Source organism: Halichoeres trimaculatus, unplaced genomic scaffold, assembly GCF_033239565.1.
Source record: "Halichoeres trimaculatus isolate MK-OKI-2021-1 unplaced genomic scaffold, fHalTri1.1 fHalTri1_scaffold_10, whole genome shotgun sequence".
Taxonomy (NCBI): Eukaryota; Metazoa; Chordata; class Actinopteri; order Labriformes; family Labridae; genus Halichoeres; species Halichoeres trimaculatus.
In genome coordinates this window covers 9629746-9654419 of record NW_027437187.1, presented here as the reverse complement: position 1 = coordinate 9654419, position 24674 = coordinate 9629746, and the positions used below count along the sequence as shown (strand labels likewise).

At 40.2% G+C, this 24674-nt stretch overlaps 1 protein-coding gene across 1 annotated transcript in view; it reads left to right on the top strand.

The window, feature by feature from the left end:
* cdh13 (cadherin 13, H-cadherin (heart)) overlaps positions 1 to 24674 on the top strand; it is a 516276-nt gene that overhangs the window by 313997 nt on the left and 177605 nt on the right. The window contains exon 8 of the mRNA XM_074678416.1: positions 17323 to 17501. Within this exon, the coding sequence (XP_074534517.1) occupies positions 17323 to 17501 (179 nt within the window). The remainder of the gene's footprint in view (positions 1 to 17322; positions 17502 to 24674) is intronic.

Sequence of the window (24674 nt, the reverse complement as noted above, 5' to 3'; positions counted from 1 at the left end):
TTTATTTATTGGTTTGTTTATTTGTTTAATTGTCATGGGACCTCCAACTTCAAACATATCTCGAAGTAATACCTCATCAGTGTGTCTTGAGCAAAGTAAGACCCTTATTCAGTGTATCTTTGTTGACTTTTGGGGCTTTTACACATTATTCAGGGAGAGTATGGAAGGAAATCAAGAAGAAAGGCTTGAGAAAAAGAATGGGATAGTAAAAAGGGGCAGAAGAACCTAATTTGGGATTGAACTTGGGCTTCCCACTTCTAGACCAACAGCATCCACACGTGATGTGTGTCGTAGAATCCCATGGCCAAACAGGGCCTTGAGAAAGGTTTAGTTTTAATCACTGTTGTTGTTTTATGGTAAAAAGAGGGGTTGTTATATCAGCATGGGGACAGAGATTAGCACAAGATTATCAGGAGGAAACATAACAAACACCTTTAAGAATAATTGGGACTTCCTTAACATTAAATCAATACAAGAATAAATCTAACTGTGGACTGAATCTACCTGAGGAACTTTAACATTTAATCCATAACTTTAAAACATGGTTTGGTTTGCAAATGTGCTTAATTCCACAGCTCCACCAGGCAGACTACACATGGGCATGCCTTAACTCCCCAATAAATTACCAGCTCAGTGTTGTAGTGTCTGTTAAATTTGCATTTTTAGCTTAACTTTTTAACAGTGACAGAAGGTGAAGGCAACCCATCCATAGTGATATATCTGTATATTAAATAACTGATACATTTATCTCCACACATGATCACAGTTCTCAACTTTTGATTTTAACGTCAGGCACAAGTCTTGTAAAAGCCTTTATTAGATATTTCCTCTTAAAGCATATGCAAAGTGATAAGCAGCTCTTTGTTTGTTTAATGAGTCAAAGCCCAAAATTAAAATCTTCAAAGAAAGTGAATTTGTCTTCACTAGTTGCATCATTAGCAAAATCCCTTTCAAGAAATTAGATGTCATCATCTTATTAACTTCTGCTTTGTCTGTGTTTTTTGTGCCCAAGCAACAAAAAAGCTTTGATCGACCAGTTTCATTGAAGTGCCTAAAAGTTTGCGTAAGATAAGGTTTAAAAGAATCAGTACTGTCAACAATCTGAAGGTTTTTCTTTGTGTAATTGGAAAACGTACAGCATCATTTCAACCCTTTCTTGAGAAAAAGACGTGCTTTTCTGAAGGCCCCTGACATTTGAAGGCATTTTCATTTTCAACAAACCATTCATCAATCACTGTAAGGATTTTTTTTCTCCACTTCTATTCTTTCTTCTTGAATTTCCACCCATCTATGAGTTCATGGTTCAACAGTCAGTTGCTGATTGATGATTGCTCAAATTAATTGAATGCTACGAACTCAGACCAAGTGCTGATTTAGATTCTTAGACGATAAGTCACCAAAGGAAGCGTGAAAATGTTCTCGACAAGTGCCATGAGGTGGGGCTTTGAGGGAGTGAGGGTTAAAGTGTGAAATTGTCTACCTTATTGAATTTTGCTAAGCTGTGTAAAATCATGCCCCAGATTCTGCACCTCTTGCCTTTGTCTGACTCTTTTATGTAATCTGCCTCTTAATCATTGGCAAACTTGCTGCAGTAAATCATGTGTGAGAGTTGGGATCTTTCATTCAAATTTCTCCCCAGGGGGGAGCAGCCTTGAGCCTTCAGTCCATATTCTTAAGTCTTCATAAGAAGGACGTCTTGGCTACAATTCAGCCTTGGTTTAAGATATCAGTCTCAAAGCCTGGTGCAAAGCAGGGTGAAAGATAGGAGATGCAATGCATACATCAGATACACTTCCTTTCTCTCAGTTAGCATGAACCATCCATTGTCTGCCTGGCTCAAGACCAGAAGTGTAAGAAAGGGTATGGGTGCAGAAGACGACTGCAGAGAAATGCTTCAAATGTGCTTTTACAAGGACTACCTTCTCTTTTTCCAGCTCTTCCTCTCTACAAATCACCTTCTGGTTATGAGCGTTGTGGCTGGCTTTCCCATACCAGTGGAAATCTTCCCACCTCCTCTTTCTCTGGAGGGCTTGTCTTTGTAAATAAAGCCAACATTCCTCCATGGTAGATTGAGCTGGATGAGCGAGAGCCCTGAGCAGCATCACACATGATCTGCCGTCCAAATATGCTCACACCAGCATGATTAATGAAGCTTTAGGAGCTGAAAAGCAATACTCTAAATCTTCTGGGCATCTTCAGATTAATGACTTGTTTTTAGAATGATTCTGGTGGAAAGGCGCAACAGAACACTGTAACACAAAGTATGTGCCTATGAGGTGATTACATTTTCTGGACTGATGATGGGATCACAACGGCTCTGTGCTATAGTTTTTTTCTTTATCAATACACCCTGCTCAGCCATGAGCTCTTTTGCATTCTTTACTTCCAAATTGAAACCTCTGGTCGTGAGAAATGAAGCTGACAGGAAATGCTAAAAGCTGCACTTCTTCAAGTGTCCACTTGAGTCTGGCTTTGAAACCATAGAAAAATACATACACACTAACTGATAAAAGGGTAAATTTTACCCCTAAAATAATCGGTTTACAGCCTTGTTTAAAAAAGGACTTCAGTCTGAATAGCCTGTGCATTTTCTTGTCTAGCGTGTTTGGAAAACATTACAGTTGAGTTGCCCAATCAGAGGTACAGCTCACCTGACTGGCCACCACCTTGCTGGTACAACCTGGGGTTCTTCCTCCAAGGTACTGCACGATTTCCCACACTGAGTACTGTGCTCCAGCCTAGAGCAGGAGCCTGCACACCAAAAGGGTAGTTGTGGTCATCAACGATCCACTCCGGATCATGACATGTTGTCTGGGGCCCAACCCCATGTTCTACCTACCAGACCTTGCAGGAATCCCCCCTACCAGCCTACAACAAAAGGCGGCTACGCCTGCCGTGGCAAGGAAAGCCAAACAGCACCCCTGCCACACCCTACATGCAACAACAACAACACATCCAGTGCTTCCAAGCAGGCTTGAGTCCAGTCATTTCTTCAAGATAGTGGCTCAAGCTTGCTTACTTCCATCCTGTAGGACGTGTCTGTGAAAACCTGGATGGTGGGAGCTTGAAAGCAAGAGAGGGTGATGGCATGATGGATGCGTTCTCACCGGTACATTCAAGACCTACGAGGGGTGTCAAAAGGAGAACTGCTACCTTTGCTGACACCAGACCCTCCCCAACCACCTTACCACTAGGGTTGGCTACTTTGGGGTCATCTGGTAAGAAACGGGGCCTGTCAGACAGTGCAGCATGCGAGTGCGGGGAGCCCAGGCAGATCGCAATCACATCACCATGACCTGCCCCCTGTACCAGCCATCTTCCGATGTTTGAAGATGATAGCCACCTCGTAGCTACTAACAAGCAGGTTCAAAGTCTACTCTTTACCTTACACTACCTGGACAGAAGCTAGGTTGAGCTTGGCATTGCCTCAATAGAGCTTCTGACAAGTAAAGGCTTCAGAACTTCAAATTAGAAACCATCAGGTGATGTCATGGGTATTACATCCATATATTATACAGTCTGTAGTTACCTCTTACTCACCCCACCTCTATCTCTGCTCTGTTTCATTATAAGTGTATCTCATACTTTTTTTTTTTCATTACACGTGACAAACTTTGAATCATAATCTTTTCTCCTTTCTTCAAGTTCTTTTAGTTTTATTCCTTTGTTCCATTTTCAGCTTGTATTTTCTTTAGTGTTCTCTGTGGCAGCGTCGATTGCTCATCCTCTTCATTTGTATTTATTTTTGTTGATTACTAATTGGCTTCTGAAAGTCTTCTGTCTGGCACTTTTCCTGTTCTGCTCTTGGCTTGATTTTCGACTTCCTTTTCTGTCTTTCATTCTCACATCGAGTTGACTTTTCTCCCCCCCCCCTGCTCTTTCTGGGGTCACAGGCGGAGGTAATTCAGCTGGTCATTATGCTCCATGGAGTGTCTGCCAGCCTCAGGGCCTGACATTTGGCTCCACAATGGGACTTGTAGCATTCATTATGGCAGTGAGATTGGAGAGGACATGCAAAGATATGCAAATACAGAAGAGAGTAATGTTAACTGTGGAGGGGAAAACCCTGATTAAGAACACCAGTGCAGTAGTTTGTCATATGTGTGTGGACACAAATTATTGAACCGTTGCCTGAGAAAAAAGAAGTAGCTCCTCAAGCACAATGATAAGACAGCATCATTCGTTTAGTATAATAGATCTGAATATTGGATTCCACAACATGCTCTGTTAAAAGACAACATGATGACTCACTCTCTCTTGGCATTTACAATGATGGCCGGAATTGTTTGAGCACCAGACAGACCTGAAAATATTGACCCCCCCTTTTTTTTATTTTTTGGCCTCCAAAACATGATCATTAAACATGCAGATGGTTGCTCCAAGCACAACAAACATCAGATGTACTGAGTCCTACTGTTTTCATCTACTTTAAACTTTGACATCATCTATCACTGTCTGGTACAGGAAATGCTTGGCAGCTGACAGGAAGGCACTGAAACGAGTGGTTAAATCTGCTCAAAGAAAAGCCAAAAGCAGCCTTCCATCTTCACTGAAGTCATCTATGTCAGTCGTTATAAAAGCAGGGTGTCATGTATGATGACAGACCCCTCCTACCAGGCTTACCAACTGTTCTTTCCCCTTCCCTCGGGCAACAGACTGCTCAGCCTCAAAGCCAAGCAAATTGGCTGAAATGCAGCTTCTTTCCAGAGGCTGTGAGGCTTGTGATCTCCACACCCTGAGTCCAACATCTGCAATTTATTTTACATTCTTCTCAGTTTTTATACAATGTGTCATTTTATTTGTAGGCTTTTGGCTTACTTATTTATGAAACAGGATGTTTTTGTTTTGTATGCTGTTGGACCTGGGTAACATTATTCGTTCCTTCCTGTTTTCAACATATTTACAATGACAGTTAACTGAACCTTAAACCTTGTAACGCCACATTATGTAATTATGTCCCGATTTTCAGTTCATTATGTAATAATGCTGCATTCAGTGATACAATTCTTGAACACAATATGTAGTAAACAACTGTTAAAAGTTGTTACTTTTTGCATCACTTATTACAAAATAAAGTAAGAACCAAAGTAACTAAAGTTAGATTTTATTACATAATGCAGCAAAGTGTATTACATATTGTGTTTCAGAATTTTATTACAAAATGTGGCAGATTATAACAAAATGCGGTGTTATTACATAATGAAGTGAAAATTTATTACATTATTACATATTGGGGCATTATTTCATAATGTGGCATTACAAACCTTTAATGTCTGGTACGTCCATCTTTTGCAGCAGTTACACACTGAGGCATATTATCAATATATTTCCAGAGAACTTCAACACCAATGTTATCCCCCTTCTGCAACTCAAGCCAAATGTTTGTCTTTGAATGTACAATGAATCTATTTAGTTTATTTTACAACTCCATCCGAATTTGTTGGATGGGGTTGTGGTCTGGACTTGGGAGGCATATTTGTAGATTGTTTCTCTCGGTCACAGGATTTGAAGCTGAACATCCAGGCTGGGGGGCATCTCATAGATTTTAGATTTGTAATCCTTATCAGTACCTTAAGGGCAAACTCAATTCTGATCGAGTCTGACAATGCACACAAAAGAACAATACATATGCATTACATAGTAAATAATAGCACTATTAAAACATTTTAAACATAATTCATGGATCAGAACCACAACTCAAATTATTTTTTTTCGAATAACTGAAACAGCCTTCAAAATGTTGATCAAACATTGGCCTTAAAGTTGTCACTTTCAACAAAGACATGTTTTACCCAGTTCCTCTCTGACCAAACCTGAACCAGGTATTTTGGTTTTCTGAAAAGTCTTCTCAATCTCCTGATGGCTGGTTTATGAGAACAGCAGCATGGGAAAATATCAGACTTCAAATGCCCTCATACTAATGTATGTTATTATGTGATACGGTTGGAACAATATAAAAATGTATATTCTTCTGTCTGGCTATATGGCTTGAAAAATCCCATAGTATCAGCAACAAGGAGGAGCACACGAGCTCTCTGCAAAGGTAGAGCAAGACACTGAATACAAGGCAGCTGGAGCAGCTTCCTTGAAAATGGCTACAGCTCTGTCAGACAAGCTCCTAGACAAGATATTTTTTATTAGCTAGCGTAAAGTTTTATAACAAGAAATCAAAAGTTACAAAGTGATCTGACAGAAGACGATTCTGGGGTAAGACTGCCAAGTTGACAGGTTCCACGCCATGAGCAAGAACAATATCCAAGTGCAGTTAAAGCGATGAGTAGGATAGTTCACAGCCTGTGTGAAACCCAAATAATTCAGGCCCCGTTTACATGACAATGTTCTATCTGAAAACACTGAAACACACTGAAAAAGAATCTGCGTTTACACGGAAATGCTGAGGGACTGAAAACACTGTAGAAAGCATGTCAGGCCTGCAGGTGGCGCTATAACTGTTTTGTCCATAAGCAGCTTTTGGGAGATCTCCACCCAAGTAGAGTTGGGCCGATCATCTGGTGTATTGGGGAATACTAAGTGCAAAAGTGGAGCAACAGATGCAGGCTTTGTATAAAGACAGTCAGCAAATTCAGCAGATTCAGCAGCACAAGCACAACATGGTTTGTGACAATTGTGACAACTGTACTGTTGTCCTGTTGTATGGGCTCGCGCAAAGCGGAGTGTGACATAATTGTTTCCGGCCAGCTTACTTTTTACACTGCAACGGTGTAAGCAGGGTTTCAGAAAAATCCCACTCTGGTGGCCATTTTTAAAAGTTTGCGTTTTAGGTCTGCTGAAATGCCGTTTCCGTGTAAATGCGAGGCTGAAACGCGACAATTGTTTTGTGTTTCATCCTATAACCGTTGTTGTGTAAACGGCACCTCAGTAATGACATGAAGGCAAAGGCTATCATCAACAATGTCCACATGCATATTAAAGTCAGAAACAATGATGATTTTATTTGAAAGAAGGATGATTTGAAAAGGAAACTGTGAAAAATCAGATTGAAAAAACCAGAGTACGGGCCAGGAGGCCGGTAAATGATGGCAACCCCCCCTTCTATTCTGCCTGAGCCTCGAGGGATGTGAGTTTTGAGGTAACTGGGAGGAGTGGACTTGTTTAAACTAATATTAAATTAAAAAAGTAGCTCAGGAAGTTTCTTCACTTTTTTATCCAGCATGGATGTTTGGTGAGCATGGTTGTTAAATTCACCATGGGAAATGTTGGAAAGAGATCTCAGCTCTTCTTATTTCTTATACACCTTTTTTTTTTCCCTTAGTCTATCCTTTTTTTTTCTCACTGGATGCAAACCATTTATCTTTTCAATTATCAAGTTAAGAAGTGATTTCATTAGTGGGCTCTGATTGTCATTGTTTAGGATTGAAGTTGTTTGGCAGGTTCTCCTGCTCATTAACCGGGGTGTTATTTATTTTCTCATTAGCGTGTTATTTATACTCTCATTAGCAAATGTGTTGTTAGAGTGCTGTGATGAAAGCAATAATCGTCCCTCTGTCAATCAGTATCTTTAAATGATTTAACAACACAATACCACAAAACAGTATTTTAGAACAGAATCAGACCTTTTTTTTCATTTTATTTTCATTATCTCATCATGCCTTTTGATTAATATTGCAGTTTATTCATCATAATAAAGCTATTGAGTTATAAAGCTTTTTTTTCCCAGTGGTCCAGCTGTGACCTGAGCAGACACTATCTGAGCTGAAAAATGGAAAGTGTGTTTGAAGTGGAGGCAGGGAAAGACAGCTGGACATTACTTTACTTACTTCACAGCCTGAGGGATATCTTGTGATATTAATTTTCACTGCTGAACATAGAAACCGTTTTCCCAACTACATCTTTGGCTTGTATTGTTCTCAAGTTAACCCAAGGAAATCTATGCTGGACTCACCAGACCTGTGACTGACCTATCTCTAATATTTTGTGGTTTGCTGCACTCATTCCCTCATCCACCTCCCAGAAATGTGACTGAGAATTTCACCTGCTCTCTAACCCTGTGATGAGCTTCTCCTCATTCATGTTGCTTTGTTGTTTTGATGCCTGTCCTGCTCGATCTGCTCTGTCCTGTGTGCTGTTGCTCCGTCTTCTTGTGAAAAACAGTCTTTCTTATCTGATTTTGAGGATTTGAACCTGTTGAAGCCAGTTCAAATGAACACTTAAGGAGAATTGAAACTCATCCAATCCAGTACTTTGTTGGAGCAAACAGATCAGATACAAATCTAGTCAACTTTGACTGATGAGCAGCTCACTGTATGCCAAAAGTTTTCAGAGCAGTGGCTTTACTTTTATTTTTTTTATACTGCTCATGTTTTGAGGCCTTTTTACTCAAGAGGATCGGATGGTGGAAAAAGCAGTGGCTTTGCATAATAGCCTTCTGTAAATTTTCTTTTGTTGTGAAACATACAGTTAGAATCATGGTGAATTAAAGCTATCCGCAGAGGAGTAGAAAGGAGGTAGACGTCAAAGAAATGTGACTTCAATGGCCCCTGTTTTTGTGTGTTTGGAACCTTAACACGTTAATCTTGTTGACCACACCTGGTATCACATAAACAGTGGGAGAATATGGGTTTGCTCTCCATTAGCCTCTGCCATCCATATGTTGAAGTGCTCCAGTGGGCACTACAGTGGCCATACACTGGGCGCTTCAGTGCTCTAGGTAACATAGCCTGGTCCCTTTACATAAAATCCTTTACCATCAGTGCGTGTTGTGTAAAGCTCTTTGTGAGGTCAGTAATACCCGTTAAGAGCTAAATAAGTGCAAAGCATTTACTGTAACACCTTCTACCATGCATTTCAAGTATAGCTAAGCTTTAAAAGGAGAAAACCATCAATTTATAGCAGTGACAGAGAGAAAAACCAGTCAGTCTCCATGGAAGTGCTGGAAGGGCTTCAGTGTAGAAGTAGGCATGTATAAAATGTGTATTTATCCAAGGCTAAATATATTCATGAGGAGTTATGAACTGGCATCCCTCTCAGTCAAAGTCAAAGCAGACCAGTATCAGTGTAGTGTAGTGCAATCATTCCCAAAGTCTGGGTCCTGACCCAAAGGTGGGTTGCCAGAGGTTTTTTTATTGGTCACCAAATTAGTTTTCAGAATGTTTACATAAAATTCATGCTTTCCTTAAACAGAAGAAGTCTCCCCTCGTCCATTTGTTACTAATGATTGGCTTTTTACACTGTCGTAGCTGGTTATGATATGATTGTGAAGGGTCATTTCCACAATGTTTACTGTAACTGGAAACATGTGACTGTTTTTAAAAAGTCTGAGCAAAGAGTAAAGAGCTTCTCAAACAACTAAAGCCACACCGCCGTATGTTTTCTACTGTTTTACAGCACTCAGAGGAAAATGCTGTTACTGTGTCACCATCACACATATGAAAGCGCTGACCAATTGATTACTTTGATCTGAAGTCAGATTCTAAACCCCTTTGAGTTTGAAAGTTCACAAGCACCAGCAGCAGAAAAGGGGCCGTTACAGCTTGTTACAGCTGTGCAGTGACGTCACACTGAAAAAAAAGGCATAGACGGAAGATGTTACCTTTATTCTGGATGAACATCACATCTTAATATCTTGTCCTAAATATCACATGACTGGGATACAATTCTGAAAAGCAAGCAGGCTAACCCATATTGTACAAATGCAAGTGTATTCAGAGTGTGCAGTGAGTGAAGCTGCAATCTATTTATCAAATGTGTTAGGTCTGTTAGCTGTTACAAAAGTTGTGAGATCATGCAGAGAAATAATTAAAGACCTTTTTTTCTTTTCTTTTTAAAAATGTTTGATTAATCTTTGCACAGTTATCCTGTCAATCGATTTACAGATTACATATTTTGGATTGGGCCGCTGTGGCTTGTTTCCCCAAAAATGTGGGTCACCTGAAAAAAAAAAAAATGGGAAACACTGGTGTAGTTTATCAATGTATCAGTTATCAATGTCATGGTAATACTGTGTTTGACAGCTAGACAGACATTTATACCTCAGTGGTGATTCATTTGAACTCAGAAGCTGTCCTAACAGAAGACATGTAACAGCTGTTTTTGAAGGATGGATTGAAATTTATAAGCATGAGAAACTGATCCTAACAGACTGTTTCTGAAACTGATTCCACAACAAACACACCAAACACTCTTGCTTCTTACACTGCTAAAGTCTTATTTGGCATGTAAGAAAGAACCACTGTAAAGCTCATTTAGCCTCAGCAGAGAAGCCCCTCAAGATGTTCTGGGTACAGTGATAGATTAGAGTGCAGATTGAGTTGTTGCAGAAAGGAAAGGGAGGTAGAAAAAACATTTAAAGACCAGGGGGTGAGTTCCATAGGGTAGTTCACATCGTAATTGTGCCTTATGGGATGCTATTATTCAAATCACTCTAATGAGCAAATATAACTAATACACCAGAGACTGGCAAGAAGCAGGTCGAATGCTGAGCATTGGTACATTTGACATGAATACATATCATGATGACACACATTCATAGTCATAGAAAGACATTAAACACAGACAAACCATCATTAATAAATCTCCATCTCCTGCTTCTAAACTCTCTGAAGTATTATTTATGGCTCCTTATGATTGTGGTGCCCTTAGGGCTTTAAGTCACTCTGAAAACAAAATAGAATAAAAGAAAATAAAAAATAACATCCCAGTGTATGATTTTCTGTTGCAGCTGATATCCCTGTTTTCTTGACTTTGAAGACCTCTAAGATTGAAATTTGTTTGTTTCCTGGACAAAGACTACATTTTTATGTTAGCGTCATCACCATCTGTCATGATGTGGCTCTTGCCAAAGCTTGTTTTTGTTTGTTGATTCAAATGAATGAATACAAATAACCCTTTAACACCACTTCTATTAGTTCAAGCTCACTTTTTTTCAGGATTTAGAGAGATGAGGTCATGTATTGATTTGTAGCTGCATCAAACTATCTTTTTTGATAGTTTAAACATTTGTAAACCATGAAATTACAAAAGGTAAGCAGATGCTCCCCTTCAATGTTAGTCCTCCCTGAGATGATGTGTTCCAGGGTCCTAGTAAATGTCTGAATAACATCAAATGCAGGCACAGACCTGAAACCTAACCCCATCCTGTTGTTCAGCAGGCGTGAGTTACAGGAATACATGAGCAATCTGCAGTATGTGGGAGAAGAGGGAAGGGTACAGTGTACAACACAGTATATGTTTTTTTGTTGTTGTTTGTTTGTTTTTTGTTTTTTAAATTTCAGTGCTTTCACTTTACCTCACACTTCATTTTCTTTCATTTGTTGACACTTTTAAAAGTGCCAGTGATGAAATTATCACTTTAAGTAGAGGGACATCATAACATGTAACCATATGTACAAACGTCAAGGTCAAAATAATTGAAAAAGTAAAATGTTTTCTGATATTTTTGAGTCCACTCATGAAGATTTGAACAAAAACCAAAACATTTGACTCTTCTGTTTGGAAAGATGAGAACAGCTAAAGACGCAAAGGCTGACAGACAGCCTAACATCCAGTGCTGTGGTTCGAACATTGAATCAATGCTGCCGATAGGTAGAACACAATGCAACAATTAGTCAGATAGATTGACTGGCTGCTGTAAGCTGTTAAGAGCTGCCGCCGTGACACACTTTCTCCACTTTGACATTATCTTTTTTTCAGCTTTAAGCATGAAGAAAAATTCAGACCTGACGAAGAATAAATGCCTCTGCAGAGGATGAAAACCATTGAAACCTTGTGCCTCTTTACCCATCAGCCTGAACATGTGCGATTGACGATGTCCTTTATTTTGTGATCCAATCAATACTTTTTATCTATGATTTTTACACGTTTCCAATTTTTTCACAAGTCTAAATGGCCATTGTGTTCTTCTTCACCGTAAACTGTTATCATGAGCCATCATGGAGTCTTTGTTTTATGTATTTTTGCATAGCTAACCCCACCTTGTTTGTTGTATACTTTCATCATACTTTATTTTAAACACACTGATCATGTGTTGGTCCAGCCTTACCCCTCTCACTGCAAACCAGAAGAAAAACTGTAACAAAGAGTATACAAACATCTCCTAAAAATTTACCAGGAGAAAACTGCTCAGACCTTGGCCAAAACTGTGTTTTCCTTGGAGCTTTTCAGTCATAATAAGAGGATAAGTAAGATAATGGGTATTCATGGATATTTAATGAGCACCTTGACTTTCTATACCTGGACACGAGCCTAACTTAAATTAGACAATGTCTCCTTATTTTGCCAAAGTCAGTCAAAGGAAGCTCAACTGGGAGTCACAGACAGTAATCAGAGTTTAGAAAACGGACGTAGTCTGAAGGGTTGCCAATTGTTTTCTGGCACAAAGTCTTTAAGCTAATCAACTACCTTTTTGTAAATAGTTAGCTGAGTCAACCTTACTTTTAGTAATCTAATAGGAGGCAACACAGGCCTCGTCTCCTCACCAATAGCTGATTTATAGGCAAGTGCTTATGTCTCATTTTTAATATATATATATATATATATATATATATATATATATATATATATATATATATATATATATATATATATATATATATATATATATATATATATATATATATACACATACATACAGACATATACATGACACCAGGAAAAAAATGCCTAATTGAAAGCTATTACAGGACAAAGATGTTTTACTGTTATTGGGCTTTTTATTTTTTATTATTTTGTATTTATATTGTTTTTTATTTATTTATTTTACACACAATATCACCTCATTTTCTCCTATTTATCTATAATAATAATAATAATAATAATAATAATAATAATAATAATAATAATAATAATAATGATAATTTATTTAAAAAGCGCTTTTCAAAAAGTCTAAGACACTTTACAGTTGTTAAAGTTAATACAAGCAAGAAACACAAGTCAAACAGAACAAAACAACATTGTAATCACACATTAAAAGCTTTGTCAAAAAGGTGAGATTTTAACAGAGATTTAAATGTTAAGGAGTCAAAGCAGTTTTGAATATGGGTGGGGAGTGAGTCCCAGAGGTGGGGGCTGCTCTGTCTCCTCAGGTTTATTGTTTACTTTCTGTTTATTTGGCTTCAAAACAGGACTCAAAGTGGGAATTTTTGTGCTAACTCTGTGTAAAATGCACTTTGACAGTAGAGCTTCTCGATCTTGAGTTATTCTTATTTTGAGGAAGTTGACAAATAATTTTTTTTACCCCTTGGGCTGTTTTTTTTTTTCTTCCTAGAAGGCATCATTTTTGTTTTCAAGTATCTTGAAATAAGAAATTTTCATGGATTTGTCAGAAGAATGAAGCTAATATGAGAGAGATAATAAGAAAAAGAAAAGAGGGGAATAAGACAAAAACACTTAGACCTGGGTTTCTGCAGTGCATTCCTTTTTCTGTCAATGTTTGGATTTCCCTCAAACACTGTCAGCACTGTTCTCTGCCACACACCCTTTGTATTCGTATTCCACTTCTCATGAATATGAAGGTGTGATTCATCGTCTTCTATTCCAGCAGTGATGGCGTTGGATAGGATGAATTATCTTTGAACTATCTTTGATCTCATCCACACCTGAGAATAGAAGGGGTCAGCTCTCAGTCGTCTTCACTCACTTCAGTTTGATTAATCCAAATTTCATTTCAGGTCTGGGGAAATCCATTGTACATGTTGAATAATTTAAAAGGAAATCCTTATCGTTCACTCTGATACGGATACACTGTGATAGATAAACAGAATGAGTGTCTATGTGTGTGTTTAAACTCTTACACATGTTCACATCACATTCACATTTTTTTTTCTGTCTGGTTTATGTTCTCTTCATCTTGGCTTTTCACACTGTGTCAGTTCCCTGGTGGCACTGACAGATCCGTCGCTCCCCTCTGATTTCCCTTGGTGTTTGAGAGCTATAGGAGTGAGCTGTAGACATCAGCAGCACGTCTCATGAAACTATCCATACATCGCACATCTTTGTGTGCTTTGTTTTCTCTGTCACTCTTTGCGTAAATTGCTCATGTTTTGACTCATACTCAGCTGCTTCGCTTGCTTTTGAACAGTTTTTGCCAGAGCAGCACATCCATCTCATTATTCATAACTTGAGACATGTATTGCGCACACTGTTTCATGCCTCTGTCTCTCATGTCTCCGTCTTTAAAGCTCCCCTTTCCCCTCCCTATCCAGCCCTCGCTGGTGTCATCCAGCAGGACAGCAGATGGGTGGAGTGATAGTGAAGTAATAGCGGGCCTGCAAATTCACATCCAGCGCATATAACCATCCAATGTAGTTAAGATTGATTGAGTCTTGAGCTCCAGCCAGTGGATGAGGCTGATATGAGGAGGCAATGAGTCTTAGCGAGGCCACTCACATGATATCATGCTATGATTAAACACAACAGACATCAGTGTCGGGAGTCATACCCGGCCTGTTGTCCCATTACAGAATACTAGATGTTTATCATGGAGGCTGATTGATGCTGATGCTGCATTGTACTCCAGACTGATGCACCGTGGCTCCATGATGCTCATTTGTGAGAGGAATTGTGGTATCTGATGAAGACAGTGAGAGTGAGAGGGTGATATTGGCTCTGATATCACAATAAAACACGTTATGTGATTGTATTGGCGAGCCAGAAGAATGAGAACATAATTCACTGAGATCTGCTCAAGATATGAGTTTAGTGGCTCTAATTTTCTGCAGGCTGATGAGGTAACGTGTGTGTGTGTGTGTGTGCGTTCTCAGTGAGTCATCTCTTACGGTGTGGCTTTAAGGTGTGAAGTGGAACAGAGTAAAGGTAATGAAGGAGATGGGACTGTGTAATTATTCTGCAGGGGAAGGATTACTGGTTTACTTAACCATTAATGGTTCACCTTGAAGTGCAAATGCCAAGGGGATAAAACCCACACCTCTCCGCCCCTCATTACCTCCAGCCGGACTAAAGGGGTTCGGTGCTAAGCCACTGCTATTTAATGTAGACTCTGCATATTTTCCACTAACCTTTTTGTGTCTAATTTGAACAGTCTGGCTAATGCACTGTGGCAAAGTAGTGTCGGGTATTAGAGAGGAGCATGAAAAGGGATCGGTGTTTATGAGCCGTGCCGTGCTCATGATGCTGGGGAGAATTTGGAGTTAAGTATGTGGGTCAAATAACAAACGCAGGGTTTCTTTTTCTTTTGTGCCATAAAAACACATTGAAATTCCATCAGCGACATCAGTACAGAAGTGGATAAAATCAGCATTTTGTAAGGTAACCCTTGAAAGGGTAAAGTGTTTGCTATCATAGAAAATTAAAGCACAAGCCTTTGCTCATCAGTTTCATCTCATACAGGGTGAGCCAGAAAGATTTACCCATTGCTTTTTCTGCACCATCCAAAAATGGTTGCAGACAAACATAAACACTGAACACAGTTTCTATACTTTATTCTCTGTCACCAAAAAGATATTCATCTCAATATGGCCACCCTTTGACTTTATCATAGCCTGGAGACAACCTGGCACTGCCTGACATCAGCAACATGTTTTGACCATGACTTCATCAAAGCTGTCCTCAAAGCGGTGACACTGCTGTGAGATACTCTTGAGACCTCCCTCTCCAGGATAGACCAGATGACAAAGTCCATTGGATTGATGTCCGGACTTGGCGGAGGCCACATGTTCGTGTCCCAGAAGCCAGGAAAGTGCTGCTTGCACCAGGCCTGTGGGACATTGGATGTGTGAGCTGGTGCACCATCTTGTGTGAAGACATACTGGTTTCCAAACGCATTGGTTCACCAAGGCAACACTATGTGTGTTAACCCTGTCATTCTGGGAATTGACCACTGCCTGAACGGTGAAGATCTTCTCAACAGACCAAACCAGGACTTTGTCTGCGGCACTCTGGATCTCCTGCAGCATCACTTCCCCCCTGCCAAGCTGTTTTTTCTTAGAAGCGGCTGAAATCAGTTGCCTGTGTTGCATTTTTAGTGCTTTCAGTCTGAGATCCTGTTTGACGATTCTCCTCAGTAAACTTCTTGAGATGTTCACTTCCTTTGCTGTTGCCCTCATGCTCTTGTGAGGATTCCTTTGGATTCTCTTCCACATCATCTCAACAACCCTTTTGGTCTGGACTGAACGTTTTCTTCCAGGGATTGGCTTGCTGGTGGTACTGCCAGTCGTCTTGTATCATTTCATGACATTGTAGACAGTCTTACGACAAACATTCACCTTTTTCATGATTTGTAGTCAGTCCAGCCTCCTTCAAGGCCACAGTCTGGTCGCGCTTACCCTTGATGCCATACTCGACAATCATTAGGAGTAAACAAATGAACTCAGGTACATCAAAAGCTATGCTTTATAAGAGAAACTATCCAAAATTTTAAGTTTCCAGGACAAAAGCTAAGCAAACAAAATAGAGATATATGATGGGTAAATCTTTCTGGCCCACCCTGTATCAGTGTGTTGAGTTATTTATCCTTTACAGCATGCTACAGTCTCTGAAACTGATTATAATCATGTTATTTACTTATTTTTCTATAGGATTTTTTTTTTCACATTTAGAGAAAAAACATTTCAAATTTCACTTGAACACAAACTCTGTATTTACAGTGAGCCAGGCATTTCTTTAAAACACCAGGCCATCTCTCCAGATCACAGTCATGCGCTGAATCAGATTTGAGATTATTTGAGTCAATGCCACTGACAACATGAAGCAGTTTATGACCATACAGATTACAGATTAATGCAGGCACACACTACACACACAGAGTCTAGAGAGTGTGTGTGCGAGTGCGTCTCATTACAGACGCAGACACACATTGTGGTTTCGGGGTGTATCATAGATTGCTTTCTATTTCAGCTCAGCTGCAACGGGCAGAGTTTCCATTTTTGTTCCCATTACCAAATAAAATGCATCACGCTGTTTGAGCTGACACGAGGGAGAAAATACATTAATAGGAAAAAGTGAACTTTTTTTCCACAGCTGTCTGAGCAACAGCAGTTTGCATTTGTGCCTTTCATACACCTGCTGCCATGATTGCTCTGATTTAGGACTCCAACATGATACATATTGTACGACACGAGGAATATCCTGCTGACCTCAAGTTTTCTCTGCTGTTATCGGCTGGTTTAGCCAACGTGTTGTATTTTAGATCTTTTACTCCTGTTGTGTCCTTTTCACAACTTTCTTGAGTTAAATTCCTGAGATTTTTTTTTGTCCTGTGAGACGTGCTCCAAAAGCATGACAGTCAACTCTTCAAGAACTTTGGTTGATATTTGAGAGGGTTACTTTTGACACATGCATTGAGCTCTTTTTCACAACTGTACAAGAGAACTACGTTTAATGCTGTCTTCTTTTGCCTGTCTCCTACAGGAACCATAGTGATGACAATGACAGCGTTAGACGCAGATGACCCCGCCACAGACAACGCCGCGCTACGCTACAGCATCGTCAGGCAGTCGCCAGACAAGCCGTCTTCCAACATGTTTTACATCGATGAAGAAAGAGGCGACATTGTCACCCACATCTCCCCTATGCTACTTGACAGAGAGGTGGGTGGACTTAGTGAGTGTGTGTTTGTGTGTGTGTGCATGTGTGTGTGTGTGATGGTCTTTCTCAGTGTGAAGCAGGGACTGAGATGTTGCTGGACACATTCTTTTGATAAGCTTTTCACCCGTCACTGCTGTTTCTTTGTTTCAGTTCACGATTGCTGTGAGCAGTGAGAAGAGTGCCTGTGTGTGTGTGTGTGTGTGTGTGTGTGTGTGTGTGTGTGTGTGTGTGTGTGTGTGTGTGTGTGTGTGTGTGTGTGTGTGTGTGTGTGTGCCACATTTGACACCTATTTGTGTTTGTGTGTATCTTTGTCAAAATAAGTGCTGGTGCATTCCAGCGGAAGGCGCAGACGGCAGATGAGTGTCTCTCCATTTCCCCGTCTAACAGGAGCGAGACAGTGGGATGATTGCTTTTTCAGCGGGGTGACGAATGCCAGAACATCGATTGGGCTCGCTGGTGGAAGAGGAATATTAGCTGTTGTCAGACACTTAGCGCATAGTTTAATTGAGGTGATACACACTCATCTGCCGGTTCTGCTGCTGTCCAACAAGCCTGGTTGAAAACCTCCCATCCGGAACTGCTGGAACCATGTGGCTAACCGCTCTGATGAGCCGCTCCCACTGTAAACTCTTTAATGTGCTTAATTGATTAACAGTTTGGTGAAATGAGATGCAATCGATGCACAGAGCGCTGGTGATGCTGTTCTTTATTCAGTCTTTGAGGCATCGAATGATGCTGCAACATGTCTTGGCCTTTGTGGTTTCTTTCCTGTGGAAGCTTCCAGATCACTTCCAGATAATGTAAAATTATCCACGACACCCCTTCACCCGTCTACAGCCTAGAATTATCACAACTGAGAAACCTTTGAAGACAGCACACACAAAAATTGTCGACCAGCTTGTTGGGCTAATTAAACCTCCCAAAGTTCTTGAAAGAGACAGAATCTTCCCTTTACTTTATCCTCCACAGGCAGTGAACTCTTGAAGATGTGAGAGCTTTCAAGTCTCAGAACCTCTCTAAAGAAGTCATCTTTGACTCTTTCACTCACTTTGTTCATTAAATTATCATCTAGTTTAACCCAAAACAATATTTTCAGATTAATTTCACTGAGAATGGTTTAGAAAGAGCTGTTACATACCTGCCTCTGCTCAAAAATTTAATTTTTGTTCATTTTATATCTTAGTATCTTTAAAGTTTGTCATAATGGATCCAGGCTTATTTTGATTTAATGAGGAAATGCATGAAGTCTGATAACTTTTTCTAAGAGCCATCACACAAGTCAGTGTTGTTGGAGGACTGCAAGCATAAAAACAAACTTGTAGAGTAAAGAAGTGGTGCGACCAGTGTTGCAGTTACGAGAGATCCAGAGGGAGCTCATGTGACCATCACTTAACTGCTGATTCAGAACAATGGACAGCTCCGTCTGATGTGTGTCTGGTGTACATGTGCTGAACCTGGCTTCATAAAAATGTTCTGTCTGTCGCTGTCAAGGAGAAACAAAGATGGATTTTAAGTTTATAAGTTCTTTCTGTTTCTTTCATTTTATCAATTTATTTAATACAATGTAATATCTTTTTTTTGCTCTTTATATTATTATTATTATTGCTATTATTATTACTATTATTATTATTTATTATTATCATTTTTAATTATGTATTTATTCATTTATTTATTTTGTTCCGTTTGTCTATTGAGAATTACTGGGAGTCTTGAAAACCATCCTAAGAGTGATCTAATGAAGTGAGGACCATTACTGCTGCATTTCAAAGATGAAAATATAGACAAAATATAGTTTTGGGTGCTGAACTGTATTGTGTATGTTGTGGCATCAAATAACTTTTGATGATTTTTATTTTCATTTATTTATTTTTAAGAAATTGTCGTGACATTGTGGCATAGTATATCACACACATTTTGTCACAATTGAGACCCAAGTAGGGGGTATTGTGCTTTCCCATATTTCAAACATGGATATAAAGTAACAATGCTGGATATTCATTCTAAATGTGTAGGTTTTCATTCACCACATGTTCAATAAAAGTTTGCTCAAGACAAACTTTTCATGGGATTTTCAAGAGACTTGCTGAAATGATGAGGTCCTTATATAAAAATGTATTGCATATTGTAGAGGCGGTCCTCAAACACCAAGGTCTGTCCATAGCTCTGGCTACAGGCCTCCAGACAGCTGGCCAATCAGAGGCAAGCTGGTTTGTGGTGTTAGAAGCCTCGAAGAGACAGCAGCTAATAAGAAACACTTGCTGAAATGCTGAAATGAGGATTTTCTAAAACACCAGTGTGAGAAAACTCCATTATATAAAAACTGTAAATCATGTAAAGGTGCTATGGGGGCACCAGAGGGACATTATGAAGCCTCGAGAAAATGCTTCTGAAAAAAGAACATTGATAATAAACAAACAAAAACTCTCTGCAAAGATGTGGCCTTTGACGGATTCATAGTTTTTTGTTGTTGTTGTTGTTTGTTTGTTGTTTTTTTTTGTTTTTTTTACAGAAAGGGTAAGAAAACACAATTCTTTCATAAAGGAGACTTTCAGATTTTTACACATCAACTTATCTTGTCTTTGTCAGTGTGTGTAATGGCATACTCTTTCAAACTTACCTTTAAACTCTTCTGTAACCCCCTCTCTGAATCTCCTTTGCTAAAAGTCCAGAGGTTAGAAAAAAATCTTGTGACTTTGAAGAAACTGGACAATAAATAAGGAGGGTTTTTGTTAACTGATGGTTTTGAATTGCACCTGATTTACAAGAGTTCTTTCCATATCCCTGACTTTACCTTACCTTACCTTACACTAAGGAACCATCACATTTGTCTGCATCTTTGCATAGCCAAAGGAGACAACACACTGCAATGAAGATGCCCCAGCCAATGAAATGTTTTCAATGCCATCAAAGCTGAGAAAGCAAAGTCAATATGGTGACTTTGTCTGCCACCAATGTTGATACTACATCACCAAGAAGAAACAGCTGAGACTAATCCCTGTCTGTGAAACTATCCCTGTGTTAAATTAATGTTATTGAAAACAGGACCACCTCTAAGCTGTATAAGCCTGGAGCAGCATGTATGATTGTCTTTATGTTGTATCTCCAAGTATTTATCTCCCTCTTCCACGCTGCGTCGTCATTTATTAGTGTGCTGGATTTACAAAAATGTCCCCGGGGTTTAGCAAGACTCCAGCCGCAGTGCAGCATCTCTGTAAAATGAAAAAAAGAAAAGAAAAGAAGTGTGACTTCTTCAAAAGCACAGTAAGTCAGCTGAGCCAGATGGAAGTGCAGAAGGCATACGTTTTAAACTGTCCTCCTCTGGGTCCACGGAGATTTAAACCCAGCCACTTCAGCACATTCCCATAAATACAGCTCCACCATGACACCCATCGCTTCCATCTGCTGTAGAGGCCATAGTTTTTGGAGACAGCATGCTGGGCACATGTGTATGTGTGAGTAACAAAGAGGTTTACATACAAGCAGCTCTACGTTGCCTCTCTCTTCTCCAAATTCCTCAGATATAATTCAGGTAGTGCTCTAAACACGTTTGGACAGACACCCCACCTACCCCAGGGAGGCAGAAAGCAATCCAGAGAAAATTGGACAATCAATTTCATGACATTGAAATCAGTTTGATTTTCCCTCTAGTGCCTTTTTTCAGAGGCGTAAAATCCAGTCCTGATATGCACATTTATTCCACCGCTCTGTGTTTTTCTCCTCACTTTACTCGAGACACATCTCCACTCACTGTCTTTTTTTATTCTGACACTCCGTGCTGGTGGATCAATGGCAGGCTGTAATTTTTGACAGCTTCTATTGCTGGGGGGAATGAGGCCACTTTCATTCCTCTGAATAGATGGATGAGTGTTCATGTCTTTGACTGGAATCACAACATGAAAACTCTTAATCAGCTGAATGTTGTTGGAAGAGCTCGTTCTACTTCACAGGAGAAAAAAAGTCAATTTTAACATTAATTTTATGTCCATATCTACTTTTAAGCTCAGGCTGCTGCAGCTCCCACAAGCAAACACTTTCAAAATGTGGAGAGGAAATTATTCCACTTCTCAAACGTGGAGGAATGTTAAATTAGATCAGAACAGTGGACGTACTGTAAGAATTGAAAAGCTCCTTGTCTTTAACTCACTAGTTTGCTTCGTATTAGGTCTAACAGAGAATTAATCTGACTGGTAATGAGAAAGAAAATGGTGCAATTTCTCAGTCATGGTAATAAGAGGGTTCAGCTCTGCTCAGCTAAAGTGAAGGCAGGCGTACAGCAGCTTGAGAGAGCCGTTGTGGGAGGGTGATGTTTTCAATGTGGAGGTGAAGGAGAGCTGTAGCTTTGTTCCCATGTGTCACTGCAAGTGATGAAAAGAAAACCATCTCTGATCTTAATAAATCAGCTGTACAGACATGAGACTAGGAAGGCAGACCGTAGCAAGATCTGAAGACGCCTCTGCTGATCCTGCATAATGTGGAAAGCTTGACCCAGTACCTCAGAAAACCTAGACTCTTCAGTCAACTGGGCTGCCGTTCTGCAGTTGAAGTATTTTGTAACAAACTGGGTTTTTAGGAGGTGCCTAGATGTGGAGCAGAAATGTCATGAAGGCACTTGGACAGGAGCTTCATTTTAGGTTGACTCAGTGGTAGAGTGGGATGCCTCTCAATCAGACGAACAAGGGTTTGATGTCAGCTCCTGCAGTCGCGTGTCTTAATCGAGACACTGAACCCCAGATTGATTGTGCTGTTGGCCAGTGGTGTTTGGGATCTAGTTAATACTGATGGTCTCTTACTATACTCCTCAGCCTCAACACAGCTTTTGACTCCAATGATCCCTCCATGGTGCACCAGCCAGCAATCCTGCAACTCATTCAGCCCTCTCCTGGTTCAAATCTTACCCCTCAGGCCTTGTCCACACGTAGTGGGGGATCTGGGAAATCACATTTGGTTTCATCCGTTTAGGCCTGTCAGCCACACGAAACCGCAGCTTTACGTCTCTAAAAACAATGTTTTCTGAAAACTGTGGCCAAAGTGAAGATTTTGGGAAACTCCACTTTCATGTTTTCGTGTAGATCCCGGACAACTGAGTTTTTCAATCTCAAACGTCACCAAAAAATGTCGGGGGTTCATTCTGATTGGATGGCACAGGATTCACATCTGAAAAGCGCTGCCATGAAAGGGCTTAGCATGCTTCGAGTTGCACTTATCAGCGGATTTGCCTGGTTCATGGGGACGAAAGTATTTGAATTTGATTTTGGCATTTGTGGGGACATAGCTAGCACCAGCTGGCTTTCCATTCAACCACCCTGTCCCAATTCAAGTTCACCTGTTGCTGTAACCCTGCCACTCCTCTGCTGGAGTGGGGTGGAGTGGCAGGAGAGGATGGCTCTGTTACTTCTTCTGTCACCTGAGAAAAGTGAAAGTAACAAATTGATCGCCATTGAGAGTGAAAAAATGGTTTGAAATGGTGTTTTGCATTAATTACCCATTGCCTTACTCTTGGTTTGGTGAAAAAGCCTTCCACCTTTCTTCTTTTATCTGAAATCCAGACCTGTCTCAAAGACTTGGGAAGCAGTGAGGAAGTGGAGAAGAATTTATGTGTGTTAAATCCACTCACGGCTTTTCCCCTCCCTCTGTGCCATTTCGCGGAGGGAGGTGTGGATGCGCACCTCTGCGCTCCTCTGCGCCTTGACTGTGCCTCTCTTGGCATTGCAGGAAACTTGCAAAGTGCGCCAGTCACGCCTTTAGCGCGAAGGCTTGAGCCAGGTCTACGAAATTAGAGCCCATTGTGTGCTGCATGAGGATTTTTTTTTTTTTTTTTCAACCTTAATATTGGTGGGGACTTTTCAGCCATAGTTTGAGATTGGTGTATGGACCATATGGTCCATACACAATTCTACACCCTTGCCTGGTGATGTGTGAACAAGGCCTCAGTCATTTTAAGTACATCTCTATCCAAAATTGCAAATCCCATACCAATCCCATCACACATGGTGTCCCCCAAGGATCTGTGCTCGGTCCCCTCCTGTTCATCATATGCAGCCATTGACTTCACTTCCACTGCCGCACTGATTATACACAGCTCTACATTTCCACAAAAAAAACAAAAAAAAAAAAAACAAATCACTCCTCCCATCATTTCCACCCTCATAGACATCACACACTTGTTAAACAGCAACAATCTCTAACGTAACAGCAATAAATCTGAAATTGTTATTACTGGCCCTGAATCTCTGCATGAGTCCTCTTTTTTTATTATCACTACGGCAGCCTCTGGCATCAGTGTGCAAATGTTGTGAGGATGATAGGCCTTTTTTTTTTTTTAGTACAAGTCCATTTACTGTTCTGTGTAGCTTACAAAAAAGCAAAGTTCTCCTGAATATCATCTTGAGTTTACTCGTGTATAAAAAGCATGTGGAGTGGCTTTTTATTTACTGATGTTCTGGTTTATACTAGCCTCTAAAACATGATGGACAGCCCACTCAGTCGCAGACCGACAGACATGGACACAGAGATGTCGAAGAGGAGTAATGACACACTCTAAATGGGAGAAACGAAAGGGAAGAGCTAAGGTTATTGGCCTGAACTTCATGCAGAATATATTTTCAGTCACAAGGCAGTGATAGAGTTATCTCATTTCCTCGACAAGCAAGTGCACCCACCCACACACACACACACTGGTACATGCACACACACACCTATGCACACACACACCAATCGTTGTGATCTATTTAAGTCTACAGAGTGTCCGTGTGCCGGCAGGCTGTAACCAGAGAGGACAGACTGCTAATGGCAGCGTGACTTTCTGACTCCCTAATGCTCTCTGGCCAATCTGGGAACTGTCACTGCTAAGGATAGCCAATCGATGAAGTCGGCCGACCCCTCCATCACCTTCCATGTTCTACAAAGGTGAATTACATGGGAGGCAAAATGGATGTCTCTTTGTGAGTGCGTCTGTGTGTGTAGCTTGAAGTCTGATGGTTACATTCAGGTAAAAAACAAAAACTTCATGTTGGTTCTATTTAGAGTTTTGTTTTTACCGTCTCCATCTTTGGAGATGTGTTGGGAGTGCCTGTTAAATCTTTTTTCTTTCCTCCTTGTCAAACAGAGTGCACATCTTAACAAGCAAATACAATACAGCTCAGTTTTTGTGGACCTGAAGGTGACTTTCAGGCAGA